Genomic DNA, 13,812 nt, shown 5'->3' on the forward strand with positions numbered 1-13,812 from the left:
ATTTCTTTTTAACAATCTTTCACTGGCATGATTCAGAAATTCCTGTAATGCCAAGTGCTGATGAGAAATGAAAGAAATGGCAGAAATAAAACCTAAAAATGTGCCTGATCAAAGTTATTAAGATTCCAGATTGTGAAATATTTTGTGTTCAGGAATCTTTCCAAATGAAATGAAAATGATGTCAAAGCAGTGTAAATAGTTCCTTTTTTAGTTGACCTTTTGCTAACATTATTGTGGTAGCACCAGACTAAATTACTACACTTTTGAGATAGGGGCAAAACTACTACTTTCTGTGTAAACTACGTAGTTGTAGTTCTATAGTTACAAAGTATTTAAAAAGCCTCCACCTGTGACACATTAAGAACAATTGGAAAACATAAGTGAATGAGTTGAGGCAAACACAAGGGGGAGATGTATTAAATTTGCTTTGTTCACAGATATTAATTGGATTGGGCTTTGCAGGCTGGAGCTTTGTCTTTTTCTCATTAACAGAGCAAATTAACAACTTTTCAAATCTCTCTTAGTCTATTTACGTGATTCATGCAGGGCCCTGCGGTTCTGCTCTCTTCACTTTTAAATAATCTTCCAACGCTGCACACTCATTGTCGGCTGCGTAAGTTTCATTGCTATGCGCCGTGCACTCTTTGTTGCATTGTGGGTGGATGTCTTTGTAATGGAAATCGCAGGAACCTACAACAAGCACATTGTTAGGCTGAAAACACATACACAGCTCCATGCATGCAATAAAACATTTCACCATTTTAAATAGGACTGTTCATCACTAACAGGATTCACGCACTCTCCACTCTTTTAATAGACTGTCCTTGGGATGTTCATACCTGTGATGAAAGGATGCGTTCAAACGGCCCTGTGTACTGTATTGACATCACAAATCTTCCCACAAAAATGATTTCATTATTCTAGTCTTTTCAAATGGTCTCGGGATGTGCTGCCTTTCGCCAGATTTCTCAGAAAATCTCACAAAAATCTCACCTATACTTTTCCCCTTACTCCTTATTAACAAAGTGAAGTGAATTTCTGTAAAACAACTGAATAGGAACAAACTGGACAAATATAACTGAATATAGTGGCCTGAAACTGGATTTGTGTTTATTTACTGCATATTGAATGGGGCATTTTTGGTTCTGCAGCATGATTTATTATTAAAGTGGTCCGTGTCTTTGAGAAGTTTTCTTGCCTCAGTACAAATACTTGTAAAAGCAGCTTCTAGAGTCAAAACGAGGCCGCTATCTGCTGTCTACATCAAATTTTAATGTGTTTGTTGTATCGTCCAAGAATCAGGAAGTGAACTGTTAGAATGCTAGTTATTGTTAGTTTTGTTATGATGGAAAAACTCAACTCTGGCTTTTGAAAGTTGTGGCTCAGTGCAATGAATGATTATGATGCTAGGAATGCATTCGGAAAGTGAGGAATGACTTTTGAGCACTACAAATAATTTAAAATGAACTGGTTCATTTTTGGTTGAGTAAAAATCAGGTAGTGCCCTTAAGTTCTGAGTGTGTGTGGTGTAATACTTTACTCATCTACACTGTGTTGTTATGGTAACCCTAAAGAATCATGTGTTTGTTTTTGCAGTGCATGTGAAGGCGGGGACCTGTGAGGTGATCGCAGCCCATCGCTGTTGTAACAAGAACAAGATTGAGGAGAGATCTCAGACTGTCAAGTGTTCCTGCTTCCCTGGACAAGTCGCTGGGACCACCCATGCCATGCCTTCCTGTGTTGATGGTATGGACTTCGCCTTTGTTCTAGTTCTGTGAAAAAGTTTGGAGCAAGCCTTTATATAGTTCTAATAATCAACAAATGCTTTTCTGAAATTTCATGCAAATAGCTAAATAGCTAACCATCTAGCTGAAGTGTTCAAAATAGGAAGTGAGCAAGGGCACACTTCCGGCCCCATTGACTCTGGTTCCAGTTTACGTTCTATTGCCCCTAACTGTCGCCCCTCTCTCCATAAGTGTTGCTGTCAGGTTCATCATTTTGGTCTTAAAATATAACTCGCTCTACATGATTCTGGTATTTTTATTTTGCTATTTTGTCCATAATTCAAGATATGAACGTTACAAGCAGACAAATCAGGTGCCATCTTTCCCCAAGGTCACTCCTGCTAAACTTAGCAATGCTGTTAATCAAACCTGCTAAACTAGGGGCGTTACCTTCAACAGCCTCACTCCGGATTGGCTCTTTGGTTGCTATGATACTCAGTCTGAATTCCAAATATGGAACTTGGCTCCAAATTCGCCCCATAACCATTAGCCTCGATGAGCTTCATTTTACTGGAGCTATGGGTGATGTCACACTCACTTAGTCCACTTCTTTATACAGTTTATGATCTGTACATTGTGATCCTCACCTGAGAGCCAAAGAAAATGTAGTCCTTTCTCCTGCAATAGTCAAGTACAGGGTATCCAAGAAGAACTTACAATATATAAAAATAAATAAATATGTGCTATTCAACATTTCCTTAGTTTAATATTAGTATGTAATCATAATCATAATCGTAATCATAATCATACTAGTTATTTACTCTATCCCAAAATGGTTTTACAACATCAACATCTTCTCTAAATGTGACACAAATCAACTGTGATGGCAGAAAATGTGACTTGCTGTGAACAGCATCTGTAATGATTTTGACAACAAATTTAAATGAGCACTTGACTCGTTTTGATGAGAACCTGGATCCTGAGGGCAAAAGTGATCTTCTGCCAACAAGCGTTTCTATCTGTTTTACTTTGTTGACAATGCACGACCCTGAAAAATAAGAGTTGATTCTGTTGAGCGAAATGTTTGATCTGCTTTTTACACATAAATGAGCTTTGTTCCACTGTGCCTGTGACAACACAGTCAGAAAATGTACCAATAAAGCCGGAAAATCCCTCTGGCGTGTGTTCTGGTGGCCACAAAATCAGCATCACACACCCCCACTGAGGAGAGGAGTGCTACTAGAAATCAAAGTCAAAAGCTAGCCAGATTCATTTTCATGGATTTTGGGGGTTGGGTTCATAACATGCAACTGTACCATGCAAAACGGATTTTAAAAATATCTAGACAAATGTAATAGAAGGCAGTTTACAATTTCTTAAAAAATAGGGTATGATTTGAATGAATATGTAAAGAGCTTCCCCTGTTCGAAAGACAACAGCTTCTGCTATGGCTCGAATCGCAATCGCCCAGAGTGAGCAAAAATTTATTTTGACTATATCACTCAGCCCAATATTATATTGTGTAGTTCCAATGCATTTACTTCAATACATTTTTTTTTATTGCAGCCTCTGTTGCTTGATACAAAAATACATGTAATAACTTACTGTCCACACTGCACCTAAGCATTTACTGTCGAACTGCAGTCATTGCCTTCTTGTTGACAATAACAGTTACCCCTCCCTCTACATGTGTCCACCTGCCTATCTATAATATCCTGATGCTTTATTAAAAGAAATGAGCCTACTACAAAGTCCAGAGCCAAAAGCTTTACAGGATCAGGCTTGTGCATTTTGTTTGGGGATTGAAGCTGGAGATGCGGAGATTGGAACCCTGTGGAGAAGGAAATATTGAATTGATAGAAAGAACATGTTTTGAATATTGTAAAGGATTCAAGGTGATGTTTCAGGGTTTGCCTAGGAGAGTGCAGTGCTTCAGGGAAATTAAAATACGCTAAAATAACAGTAACGCTATTGCCCTGCACTGAGAGTTGTTTGCTTAGAGTTTGTAGAGGCCATATGATAACAGTGCCAGGAGTCACTTACGACAACAGCAGTCGATTGACCTGGCCAACATCCAAATTTACACAATGAACTTGCTTGGAAAGGTTTCAGGACTCCATAATGATTATCTATTAGGCTTAAAATATGCAGTATACAGTATACAACCTCATAAGCCGAACAAAGGGTTTAAAAAAAGGAACCATCATCAACATGCACTTATCTTGAGCACGATATTTATTGGAAATGTGCAATGTGAAACAATTTTACACATAACCACACAGACACTTCACTCACATACTCATTCACTATGGGCAGCCAGATAGATCAATGCACAAAATAAATGAATGCAGAGTATCTGTTGAGTGGGAGCAAGTACACGGAAAGCCCACAACTATTTCATTAGGCGGGGACTGTGTGGCAGGTCTGAGATATTTACTGAGGACTACAAACAATTTACAGCAATTATGACAGTTCAGTGTGTCTTTCTTTGATCGGGAGAAAAATATTTGAATCTAATTAAGGCTGTGCGATTAAGGCAAAAATGATCATTAAAATGTTTTGCTCATTATTTCATCATTTCAATCTGTTACTTCTATATTCTAAAAATGAACATTAATCATTTCTGGGTTTTTTATTTATTTATTTATTTTTTTTGTATTTGAATAGAGTAATAATTTAATTCACAATAATAAATGGATCTAAAACTAATGCAGCACAGGGAGAATGTTCAGACTTAAAGACCAGACTTCTAACCACATATCAGGTACACAATACATTTAGGGACAATATAAGTTTGGATAGAACAGAAAGGTAATGTTTCTAAAGAAGAAGAGGTTTTCTACTCTTATGTGCTGCACAAAATAGCTTTTAAGAGCTTACTGTAGTCAACTTTACACAGCCCACTTGTGCGGTTACATTACAGCTGAAATGAAACAGCCCAAGGTAGCATTTAATGATGCGTTCAAAATCTAGCTCCAGCTCCCAAGTGCAATCCATATGCTTGTGACTCGTAATGTCCCCACCTTTCAAGCTGAAATGCCTGTAGGATGATTTCTATGCAGGGTACAGGGAAATTTATGCAAAATATACGGGAAGTGACATGCCGCATTATGCAACTGCTATCTCTCTAAGTGCTTAAGTGAAATGTGTTGAAGGGTGTCAACAAACATAAAGCAAAAATTGATCAAATGTGCACGCTTCACTTGCGATGTAGATATGTAGATATAGGGATTGTATAGCTCCTCTTTCCTCCAGGACTGCACATTGTAATGCAGAGTAATGTTATCAGTAAACACAACTGCAGTCTTCCATCTGACAAAGATATACTCTCTCAAAACTCTGGGATAAACTTTCTTTTGTAGACCTGGCTTAGATCTCATTTAATAGCACCATTTTAATCTTGTCTTATCTTGTTCCCACAGCCTCCATTGTAGCGCAGAAGTGGTGGTGTCAAATGCAGCCGTGTATGGAGGGAGAGGAGTGCAAAGTTCTCCCTGACCTCACAGGCTGGAGCTGCAGCACAGGCAACAAAGTCAAGACCACCAAGGTTAATATCACACACACATTTTCCTCATGTCCATCATGTTGATACAGTAAACGTGCACTGCTCACAGAAGCATAGACCCTCCTACCATGTGCGACCCACATCCTACCTCCTTGTATCCATTTAGATTTTTGGAACAACATCAAACAGACTCTCAAGAAAAAGAAAAAGAAGGGGAACGGGACCAAAATCAGAAACAGAAACATCCCTAGTTATTCCAGTTTTCCCGAGCTGACCAACATGCATCTGCCATCTGCCAATAGTAACTGATACTGTAGATTCCATGAACAGTTTTAAGCTTTAGTCGTCTGTAGAGCTGATGTTAAATCGTAAATATGTTTTCTTAACTTTACGCCTGTCATAATAATAATTACCATAATGAATGACTATATCATTCAACATGTTTTAGATGGAGCAATATTTTTTTTGGGGGGGTCAATATTTATCATGGGTACTTTTTCTTTGCATCACTGGGAAATTTGGGATTTGTTTTTGGCGTTTATATAAGATTTGAACTGTAGGTGGTTGAATTAATAACTTCTATGACTCATTACAGACTAAGTACTGAAGTGTTTCATTCTTCTCGTGTTTTTTTAACAATTAGAATAGTTTTTGTGGTTTAAATCTGCATGAATTAGTTTCAATATTACCATTTATTGTCTATATTTACTTAAGCTCAGTCTGGAGATGGGCAATGAAAAAAACATAAATATTTCCCCCCTTGTATGGATAAATCATGATCATCAATTTTAGTTTATCAGCTGCTTCTTCCTAAGTTTAAACTCTGCACCAAACTCTGCACTGAGTTAAAAAATCTTGGTTAGTTTTCATTTTTTAGGTTAATTTAAGTCCTGGTTAAATAATCCTGGCATAGATACTTTTTTTTCAATTTTTTTTCTCTTTTTTGTTAAAATCTGGTTCAGTTCTTTATTACCAGTTTTGTTTGGTAGTAACTTTCCTTCGCAACTTGTAAATTTCGCAGTAGACTTTTTCCATTGTTCTTGAGGTGTTTTATTTGGTCTCCTTTGGCACCAGTTATGCCTGACCGGGCCAGTCTCTCAGCTGTCTGTCTGAGGATTGAGTTTGTCATTGTCCTCTTCTGTTTCTAGCCTGTATCCTTACTCAGCCTCCTCACCCTGTATAATTAATGCCTGGGTGCAGACCTTTGTTTTGGACCTACATAATTTATACGTAGAAGTGGTCAGATGGGTGAGAGTGAATCTTCATGGGTGAGAGTTTTGAAATTAATTTATATATTTAGCCAGCGTGACTAAGGAGTGACGACGAAGGTCAGGGATGCAATTTTATTTTGTTTTTGTTTGTTTTTTTGGGAGGGTGGGGTGGGTCACATGCAAATGTACCTTGGCTATAAATGTCTAATGTCTAGGTAAGGCAAGTTTATTTGTATACCACAATTCGTACACAAAGTAATTCAAAGTGTTTTACAGAATAAGAAAGACATTAAAATCACAATAGAAACAAATGAAAACACAAATAATTACAAATAATCATTATAAAATTAACATTAAAAGAGATGAGTGCGGAATAAAAACCTGTCAGTCACCTGCACAGCTAAATAAAACCGCTAAAAAAACATTTTGAGCCTTTTTTGAGATTTAAACATTGAACAGTGAAAGTAGAGGCCTGTCTCACAAGTCTGGATTTGACAGTATACCTTCTAATGTACATACTTGTGCCTATCAATAAATGACCATGAAATTTTAATCTTAAATAACCCTAAGTAGTTTCCAAAAACAAAGAAATGTTCAGATTTGTGACACTAAAAATCAACCAGAACAATGAGACCTATTATATTCTGTTGCCACATTGCATAACCTCCAGACTTCTTTGTTTCCTTTAAATTCCAGTTGAACAGTTTCAAGTATTGTTCCAATTAAAGAGTCTTTTCAGGCTTATCTCGGAGTGGACTATACGCGTGAGTGAGGAACATGTCCAACCCCGCGCCCACACAGACGCCAAAGAGACATAAACAGGGAATGACAAAGTGGTCGTAGAGTATGCAGTGGAGGAGCGCTAATATGAGGCTGATGTCATCTTCAAATACATGAGTGCTGTTAAAAAGGTACTCCTCATATTTGATCAGGAGGATTTTGGTTTTATCAAGCACAATTTGAACATTATAACAATAGGAAAAGAATCAAAGAAGCCTTAACATTCGCTGTGACGGTTTGAAAGTGTACAAATATTTGCTGTCTCTTCCATTTATCTCTTTGATCAATGATCTTCGTTTGCCTGGTCGTAAGGATATAGGAATGTGTGGGCAGATGGGTTTGTCTGATGATAAAAAGAAGGTGTTTTTCCCCTTGCTGTTGCACGCTGAGGTCAAGACGCACACGCATTTAGATCAATGGCATCGAGCGCTCTCTTATAGTCCCATTAAGACCTGCTCGTAAATTGAAATTGACGACAGAGTGAGGGAGAGATGAGAGAGACATAGAAGAACGCTAAAAGTAAAATGAAGCAGTAGTGATGGATGAGAGAGCAAATGCGCAAGAGGTGAGTGAGGGATTTGGAAAAGACTGAAACAAACTCAATACTTACACATCTGTTTGTTTGTTTGACTGCAAGAAAATGGTATAGTTTTCTCATTTGACCTTAGAAATCTTTTCAGAAAATCTTTACTTTTAAGGACTCCACACATAGACTTTATTATGTTATGTTTCCAAAGTTTGCACACTCTTGTAATCGACACATTGACTGGCTGTAGAACGATGGCTAACGGGGAAGTTAGAAGTCTCTAAGTTCCGCCTGTCTCTTTTAGTCTCTTTTAGTTGCAGACTGAAAGTATCGAATGTGTGACAGTGATACGTGATTATGTTGGCATTGATACTAAGTGGCCATTGTCTACCCAATAGTTTTAGCAATAAGGGTAAATTTGAGTAGAAAATCAGGGAGACAGTAGCTCAGTTGGTAAAGAGTTTTGTCCACTGACCCGAAGGTTGGAGGTTCAAATTCCGTTCTCAACACTAACATCACTGGTAAAGCAGCCAGACCCACTAACCCAGGGTTTGGTGGTGTGATTCCACAGATGAATACTGTTGTTGTGTCCTTGGTCAAGACACTTTACCCACCCTTGTGGGCGCCTTGAAGGTGGAAAAGTGCTATATAAAACTGTGATCATTTACAAAAATGTATGGGTTTTCTGCTAATATTTTTGTATTTGATTTTTTAAAATTAATATTATGATAATCAGATGATGTGCTAAAAACATGCCGGTAATGTTGTGGCTGGGGTTTGCAAAACATTAATGCACTCCAAAATTAACCACACTAATGCAAAAATACCAGTTTTTAGTATAGGCAATGAAGTAGAGGCATATTTTAATTTTGTATAGCTGTATACATAGTATCCATTTTATATCACTCACCTCAGAAGAGGTTTTGCCTGGTGCTGAGGGAAGGAGGAGAGGAGGAGGGCAGAGGGAGGAGCGAGGGAGGGGACCTGAGACTGCACGATCGATGCCAAATAATCATATGGATGAGCACAGCACAGGCACATCCTGCCTGCCAAACCACAAGATGTCACACATTTGCATAGACACATGCTTTACACAGGAGCAGATGAAGTGACAAAACACTGAACACTGCAGGTTCCACTCTCTGAAGAGGAGTGGGCTATTCTCACTGACCCTTTTGTGCTGTTGACAAAGACACAGATGGATCTGTGCTGTTGCATTATGTAATCTGCAGAGATAAAACATTATCACTATATTTAGAGGATATTCATTAGAGAAATCTTGCCATTATTATGATCCGGTAATATTATTAATAACTACACCTTCATTATAATAAATCATGAAGAAAGATTTTATTTATGATGAACACAATGAGAATGATTAACACTTAGTAACTACTTAATTAAAACTCAAACTCTTAATCCTAAGAAGGTTCCAAGACTGACCCATTTTTATTATTCAACCATTATTATTATTCAATTATTTGTTATATATTATCATCGTTTCTTTCTGTACTAGATTATGGACATATAATATACATGCAGACTTCAGCCTATACTTGAAACCTTTAGATACATTCTTTCACTCAGTCGTTCCTTTCATAACAGGTGATGAATTTAAAACCCATCACTATACACTCTGTGAAAAAGTAGGTTGGCCGTCGCTATCTGTCAGAAGAGATCACATTGTATGAAAGGGACTACTTGATAGACTGCCTCAATATCTCACTTGCTTGTTGAACTTTGACACAGGAACTTTTAATACAGTATCTCATGATTGTCTGCGTCAAAAAAATGGCTGCACTAGAACTGAGATGGGAAAAAAGGCTTTTGGTTATTTTGCTTCCCACAAATGGAATACATTTCAAGGACAAGCAAAACTGGATACACGGGTACCTCTCATGCACTTTAATAATCTGGCGCTAAACATGTTTAATCACACCTGTAACTGTGTTTAATGTTTTAAATGGACCTATTCAGTTATTTGTTTTTGTTTATATGTCCTGTATTTTAATAGGACGCTCATGAAAAAGAGACTCTGAGTGCTCTCATCGGGCTCTCCCTGTATAAATACAGATAAATGAAATAAATGAAAAAAGTCTTTATTCATGCTTTATTAAATAGAATATTATTAGTGTTCCTTTCATACAATCCAAGAACTGAATTTCTCATGTTTTTGTGTCAGAATGAGTATTAGAAGGAAATGGTCGTAGTGAAAGTAGAAGTACAGGAGGCAGTGATAGCAGTGCAGCAGCTGTATAATAGTAGTAACAGATGTAGCAATTGGTGTAGCAACAGTAGGTCAAAACACTTCAGATCCAGGCCACAGATTTATAGCTCGCAAAACGATAATTGTTACATTATACAATTCTCCCAGGAGCAAGTCTATTATTTTCATGGCACTATTTAAAGTGTGTCCATATGGAAAGCATCGCAAGTCTAAGCATTACTAGAATGTTGCCCTGTTAATGTTGTCTCATTAACAATTTAGTTTATTATAGACTTATTTAACTAAATTATATTTGCAATTTATATACTTGTGACTGAAAAACTGTCTGCACTTTTCAGCTAATGCTTTTCCATAATTGACACTTTGCAGCTAGCATTGCCTGTAGACAGAGTGTGTTTTCTGTGGAAATGGAGCGGACATGTGCCTTGTGGCCAAATGAGCAGCCTGCAGCAAAAGCAGTTAGAGCTCGTGGACTGAGCAATATAAATGTGTGGCACTCACAGTCCTAACAGGGCCCGCAGAGATGACACTGGTGTGCTTTGTAAATGGAGACTTAACTGCCTAAATCCGCTTTCTAATTGGACACCAAAAGAAGCACCTACAGGCATATATAATGAGTGTGTGCGCACCTGACAGGGCTAGCTTGGACCCTGTAAAGCTGGTGTGATGTGTACAGTGAACTGGCGTGACAACAAACGCGCACAGACTGTTTGATCAGCGCAGGGGTAGATGCCTGAAGGCAGTGGGAGCAGGCCCAGAGTAGGTGGCCCGAAGCCATCTGCAGCTACATACAGTGGAGAGAAAGCCACTGGAAGCTCAGAGCCAAGGCCGCTTTGTGTGTTGTCACCAATGGCTAACCTTCACTCTGTGTGCTGCCACCTGGGCTCTGTGAAAAAAACACAGACCCTGAGGAGGAGAGGAGGGAGAGCATCTAGTGCAGCCAAGAGAGGAACATGACAATAACAGTGAGGGCTTGAAAGAGAAGAATGCTTTTGGAGAGCCTGGGCTAGTACACTCTGCAGTATTGGCAGGCGGACCCTCATTTGTGTCTGTGCGATTGTTGGCTGGTGAAAAATGCCTCCTAATATGTTGAAATAAACCAACAGGGAGCGGATACGCGAGAGGGAGAATGGAGTAAGATTGATGTGTGCGATAAGGGGCGCACGTGATTAGCCCAGTAGAAGAAACACTGTGGTTTAGGGCTAGTAGCCAAGAAGAGAGAAACTATAGGGCCTAATGCCACCTTTTATACTCAGTGGTTGAGTCTTCTTCCAAAAAATCACAGGAATCTTGTTGGTGAAGAATTGTTTCATATCATTTCCAAAAAAAGCTGCACTACGTTATTTATTGAAAAGCCAGAGCTGCCACAGAGCACAAACCGCCTCTCTCCACACTGACCTTTAACTCCTTTGCCGTACTCAACTCTTTCACACTGCTTCATAACTTTTAGTGGAATATTTCTGGTGTACCGCTGACCCATTTCTGTGTCTTCTATTTCAGGTGACCCGATAGTTCCACTCATCTGGACCAGACGCAGTAAACAGCAGTGGAGTTACTTACACAGCACAATGGACTCAACCTTAGCAGGACAAAATGCACTCAAACAAACTGCTTTATGGATGCAGTAATAGTTACATTTTTCTGAAGATATCAAAGACGATGCGGTCACAGAGACAGGACTCTGACACTGACCACCATCTTTACACACACATCAAGGACCGCATTATCCACAATCCTTTACTTCAACTAGAAAGATGTTCAAAACAAAACTGGATCAGAAGGCAAAAGATCTCCCGGCGAAAAAAGCTCTTTTCTTCAAGTGTGTCCATATGGAAAGTATAAGGAATTCGCATTTTAATTCTTACCATAATCGCTGCAAAAAGGTGCACAAAATGGCTGTTTCATAATGCCGGAATGACACAATGATTATGTAACTGTGCCACATGTGACACACGCTGTCAAACGTATCTCAGATAAACTTTTGTTGTTTTCCAAATTTACTATATAATAAAAAAAAGTTTCCTTATTTTTTTGTTGTGGCTGACCAACCTCCATTTTTGTAACAGAAGGAACAGTTTTTCATTTCTTTCATTTTCATTTTTTGGGGAACAAAATCCTTTCAGGGGTAATCTTAGACTAATACCACGTAGATGTTGCGGTATATTGAAACATGTAAACGTGTAAAAATGGTCCATGGAATCAATGGGGCTAATACAAACGGTTGCTCTTCTGGTTTCTTATCTGTGTTTTTAAACGCCTGTTAACCGCTATTGAGTACATGTGTCAGTATTATATGAAATGAATAAAACCTTTATCAAAACAATACCAAACCTTTGTCACATTTTGTATAGACATATATAAATTACTTCTTGAATACATGCACTTACTGACTTACTTGTGGAACTTACACTTCAATATTAGATGGATGCATGGAAAACAAACAAACAAAAAACAAGAGACTATGTGGAATATCATTCAAGACCTTATAAAGATAAAAAGAACAATCATTAAAACTCTATATATAATTTAGAGAGATGAGATTTTGAACACCAACATTGCCGACCTTGTATATATTTTATGACATTTCTTCTTGTATGAGTGAGTGCATACAAATCAAATTAAATATTGAAGAGTTGAAGGTGTTCAGCGTTCATTTGTGTAGTGCTAATTTATTTTGAATGCCACACAAGCAGAAAAATATTTCACCAAATTAATTAGACATTCAGTAGCTTTATTATTTGTGTCATGTATAACTTGATACTAACTGCAAAAATCTTTAACAAGGGTGATGGTTCAGTATGCAAAAGTACATACTGAAAAGAGGGCTCTGAGGATCCTTCTCCAGGAATTTTTTGTATAAAATAATACACCACATTTGTACTATACAAAGTGAGTGACGTATCTCACCCATGGACACAACCAGAGTGTGCACAAGAGCCACTGCTGCCCCACTTGCTGGCACCTGGTATTCCCGGTTGTCTCCTAACTAAGCACTAACCAAGCCAAACCAAGGTGGCATGGTTATTATTAATTTTTCCCAATATTATCCCCACTTCTACATGTAAAAAATAGGAGCAAAATGCATTGGTTACTTGGTTTGGAGAGAGGCAAAACTCCATGTTCCATTTGTACATTTGACAATTTTTCTTACATCTAGGCTATTTCAAAATAAATGCCTTTTCAAGTCTGGTTTTTACAAATGATTTGCTCCCAGATTTGATACTGCAGAGGTTTTTTTTTTTTGTTTGTTTGTTTTTTTTGTTTTTTTTTTTTTTTTTTGGAGAAGAGTTTGACCTTTTCTCCAAAAAACTTAAAAAAAAATACATAGTCAAGTCTGATTTTACAAATTATTTCCCCGAGAGTTGAAAGCTAAATAACTAAATATTAAACACATTTTATGTCCATTTTAAATTAAGAAAATGACATGGCCAAGACAGTGTTTTCCATCCACTTATATTGAGTACTCTAAGGAGGTCTTCCACTTGGTCAAGTTCACTCACATAAACATGCTCTATTGTCAGAATAAATTTCTTTTCATTAAAGAGTAGAATCACTTTTCATGAGCCTAATGATCCTTTGAGGAAACAGTAGAACGTCACATGATCTCCAGAACATCGACCTGCTCTAGACTCACTCCAGCTCCACTCCTCAAACAGGTAATGCATGTTTTTTTACTCTATAGATTTATTCCACTTCTCCACTGTCTGCGCCGCCATCTCTTTTGGCAAGTGCATGAAAAACTACTTGGCTGCACCCTGGGGGGACAAGTACTGCTAGTACCATGTAAAACCATTGTCATGCAGTGAGATGCCCTCAAGTCAGCCTAAAGATAGCACTTT

At 38.0% G+C, this 13,812-nt stretch overlaps 1 protein-coding gene across 2 annotated transcripts in view; it reads left to right on the plus strand.

The window, feature by feature from the left end:
- The window catches only part of LOC117374184 (chemokine-like protein TAFA-2), an 84,528-nt gene extending 72,280 nt beyond the window's left edge, over positions 1–12,248 (plus strand). For both annotated transcript variants that reach the window (XM_055223139.1, XM_055223138.1), the window contains 3 exons: positions 1,597–1,746; positions 5,147–5,271; positions 11,474–12,248. In XM_055223139.1, the coding sequence (XP_055079114.1) occupies positions 1,597–1,746; positions 5,147–5,271; positions 11,474–11,485 (287 nt within the window). In that variant the 3' untranslated portion in view covers positions 11,486–12,248. The remainder of the gene's footprint in view (positions 1–1,596; positions 1,747–5,146; positions 5,272–11,473) is intronic.
- The last annotated feature ends 1,564 nt before the right edge of the window (positions 12,249–13,812 follow it).

This window comes from Periophthalmus magnuspinnatus, chromosome 7, assembly GCF_009829125.3.
Source record: "Periophthalmus magnuspinnatus isolate fPerMag1 chromosome 7, fPerMag1.2.pri, whole genome shotgun sequence".
NCBI classification, from domain to species: Eukaryota; Metazoa; Chordata; class Actinopteri; order Gobiiformes; family Gobiidae; genus Periophthalmus; species Periophthalmus magnuspinnatus.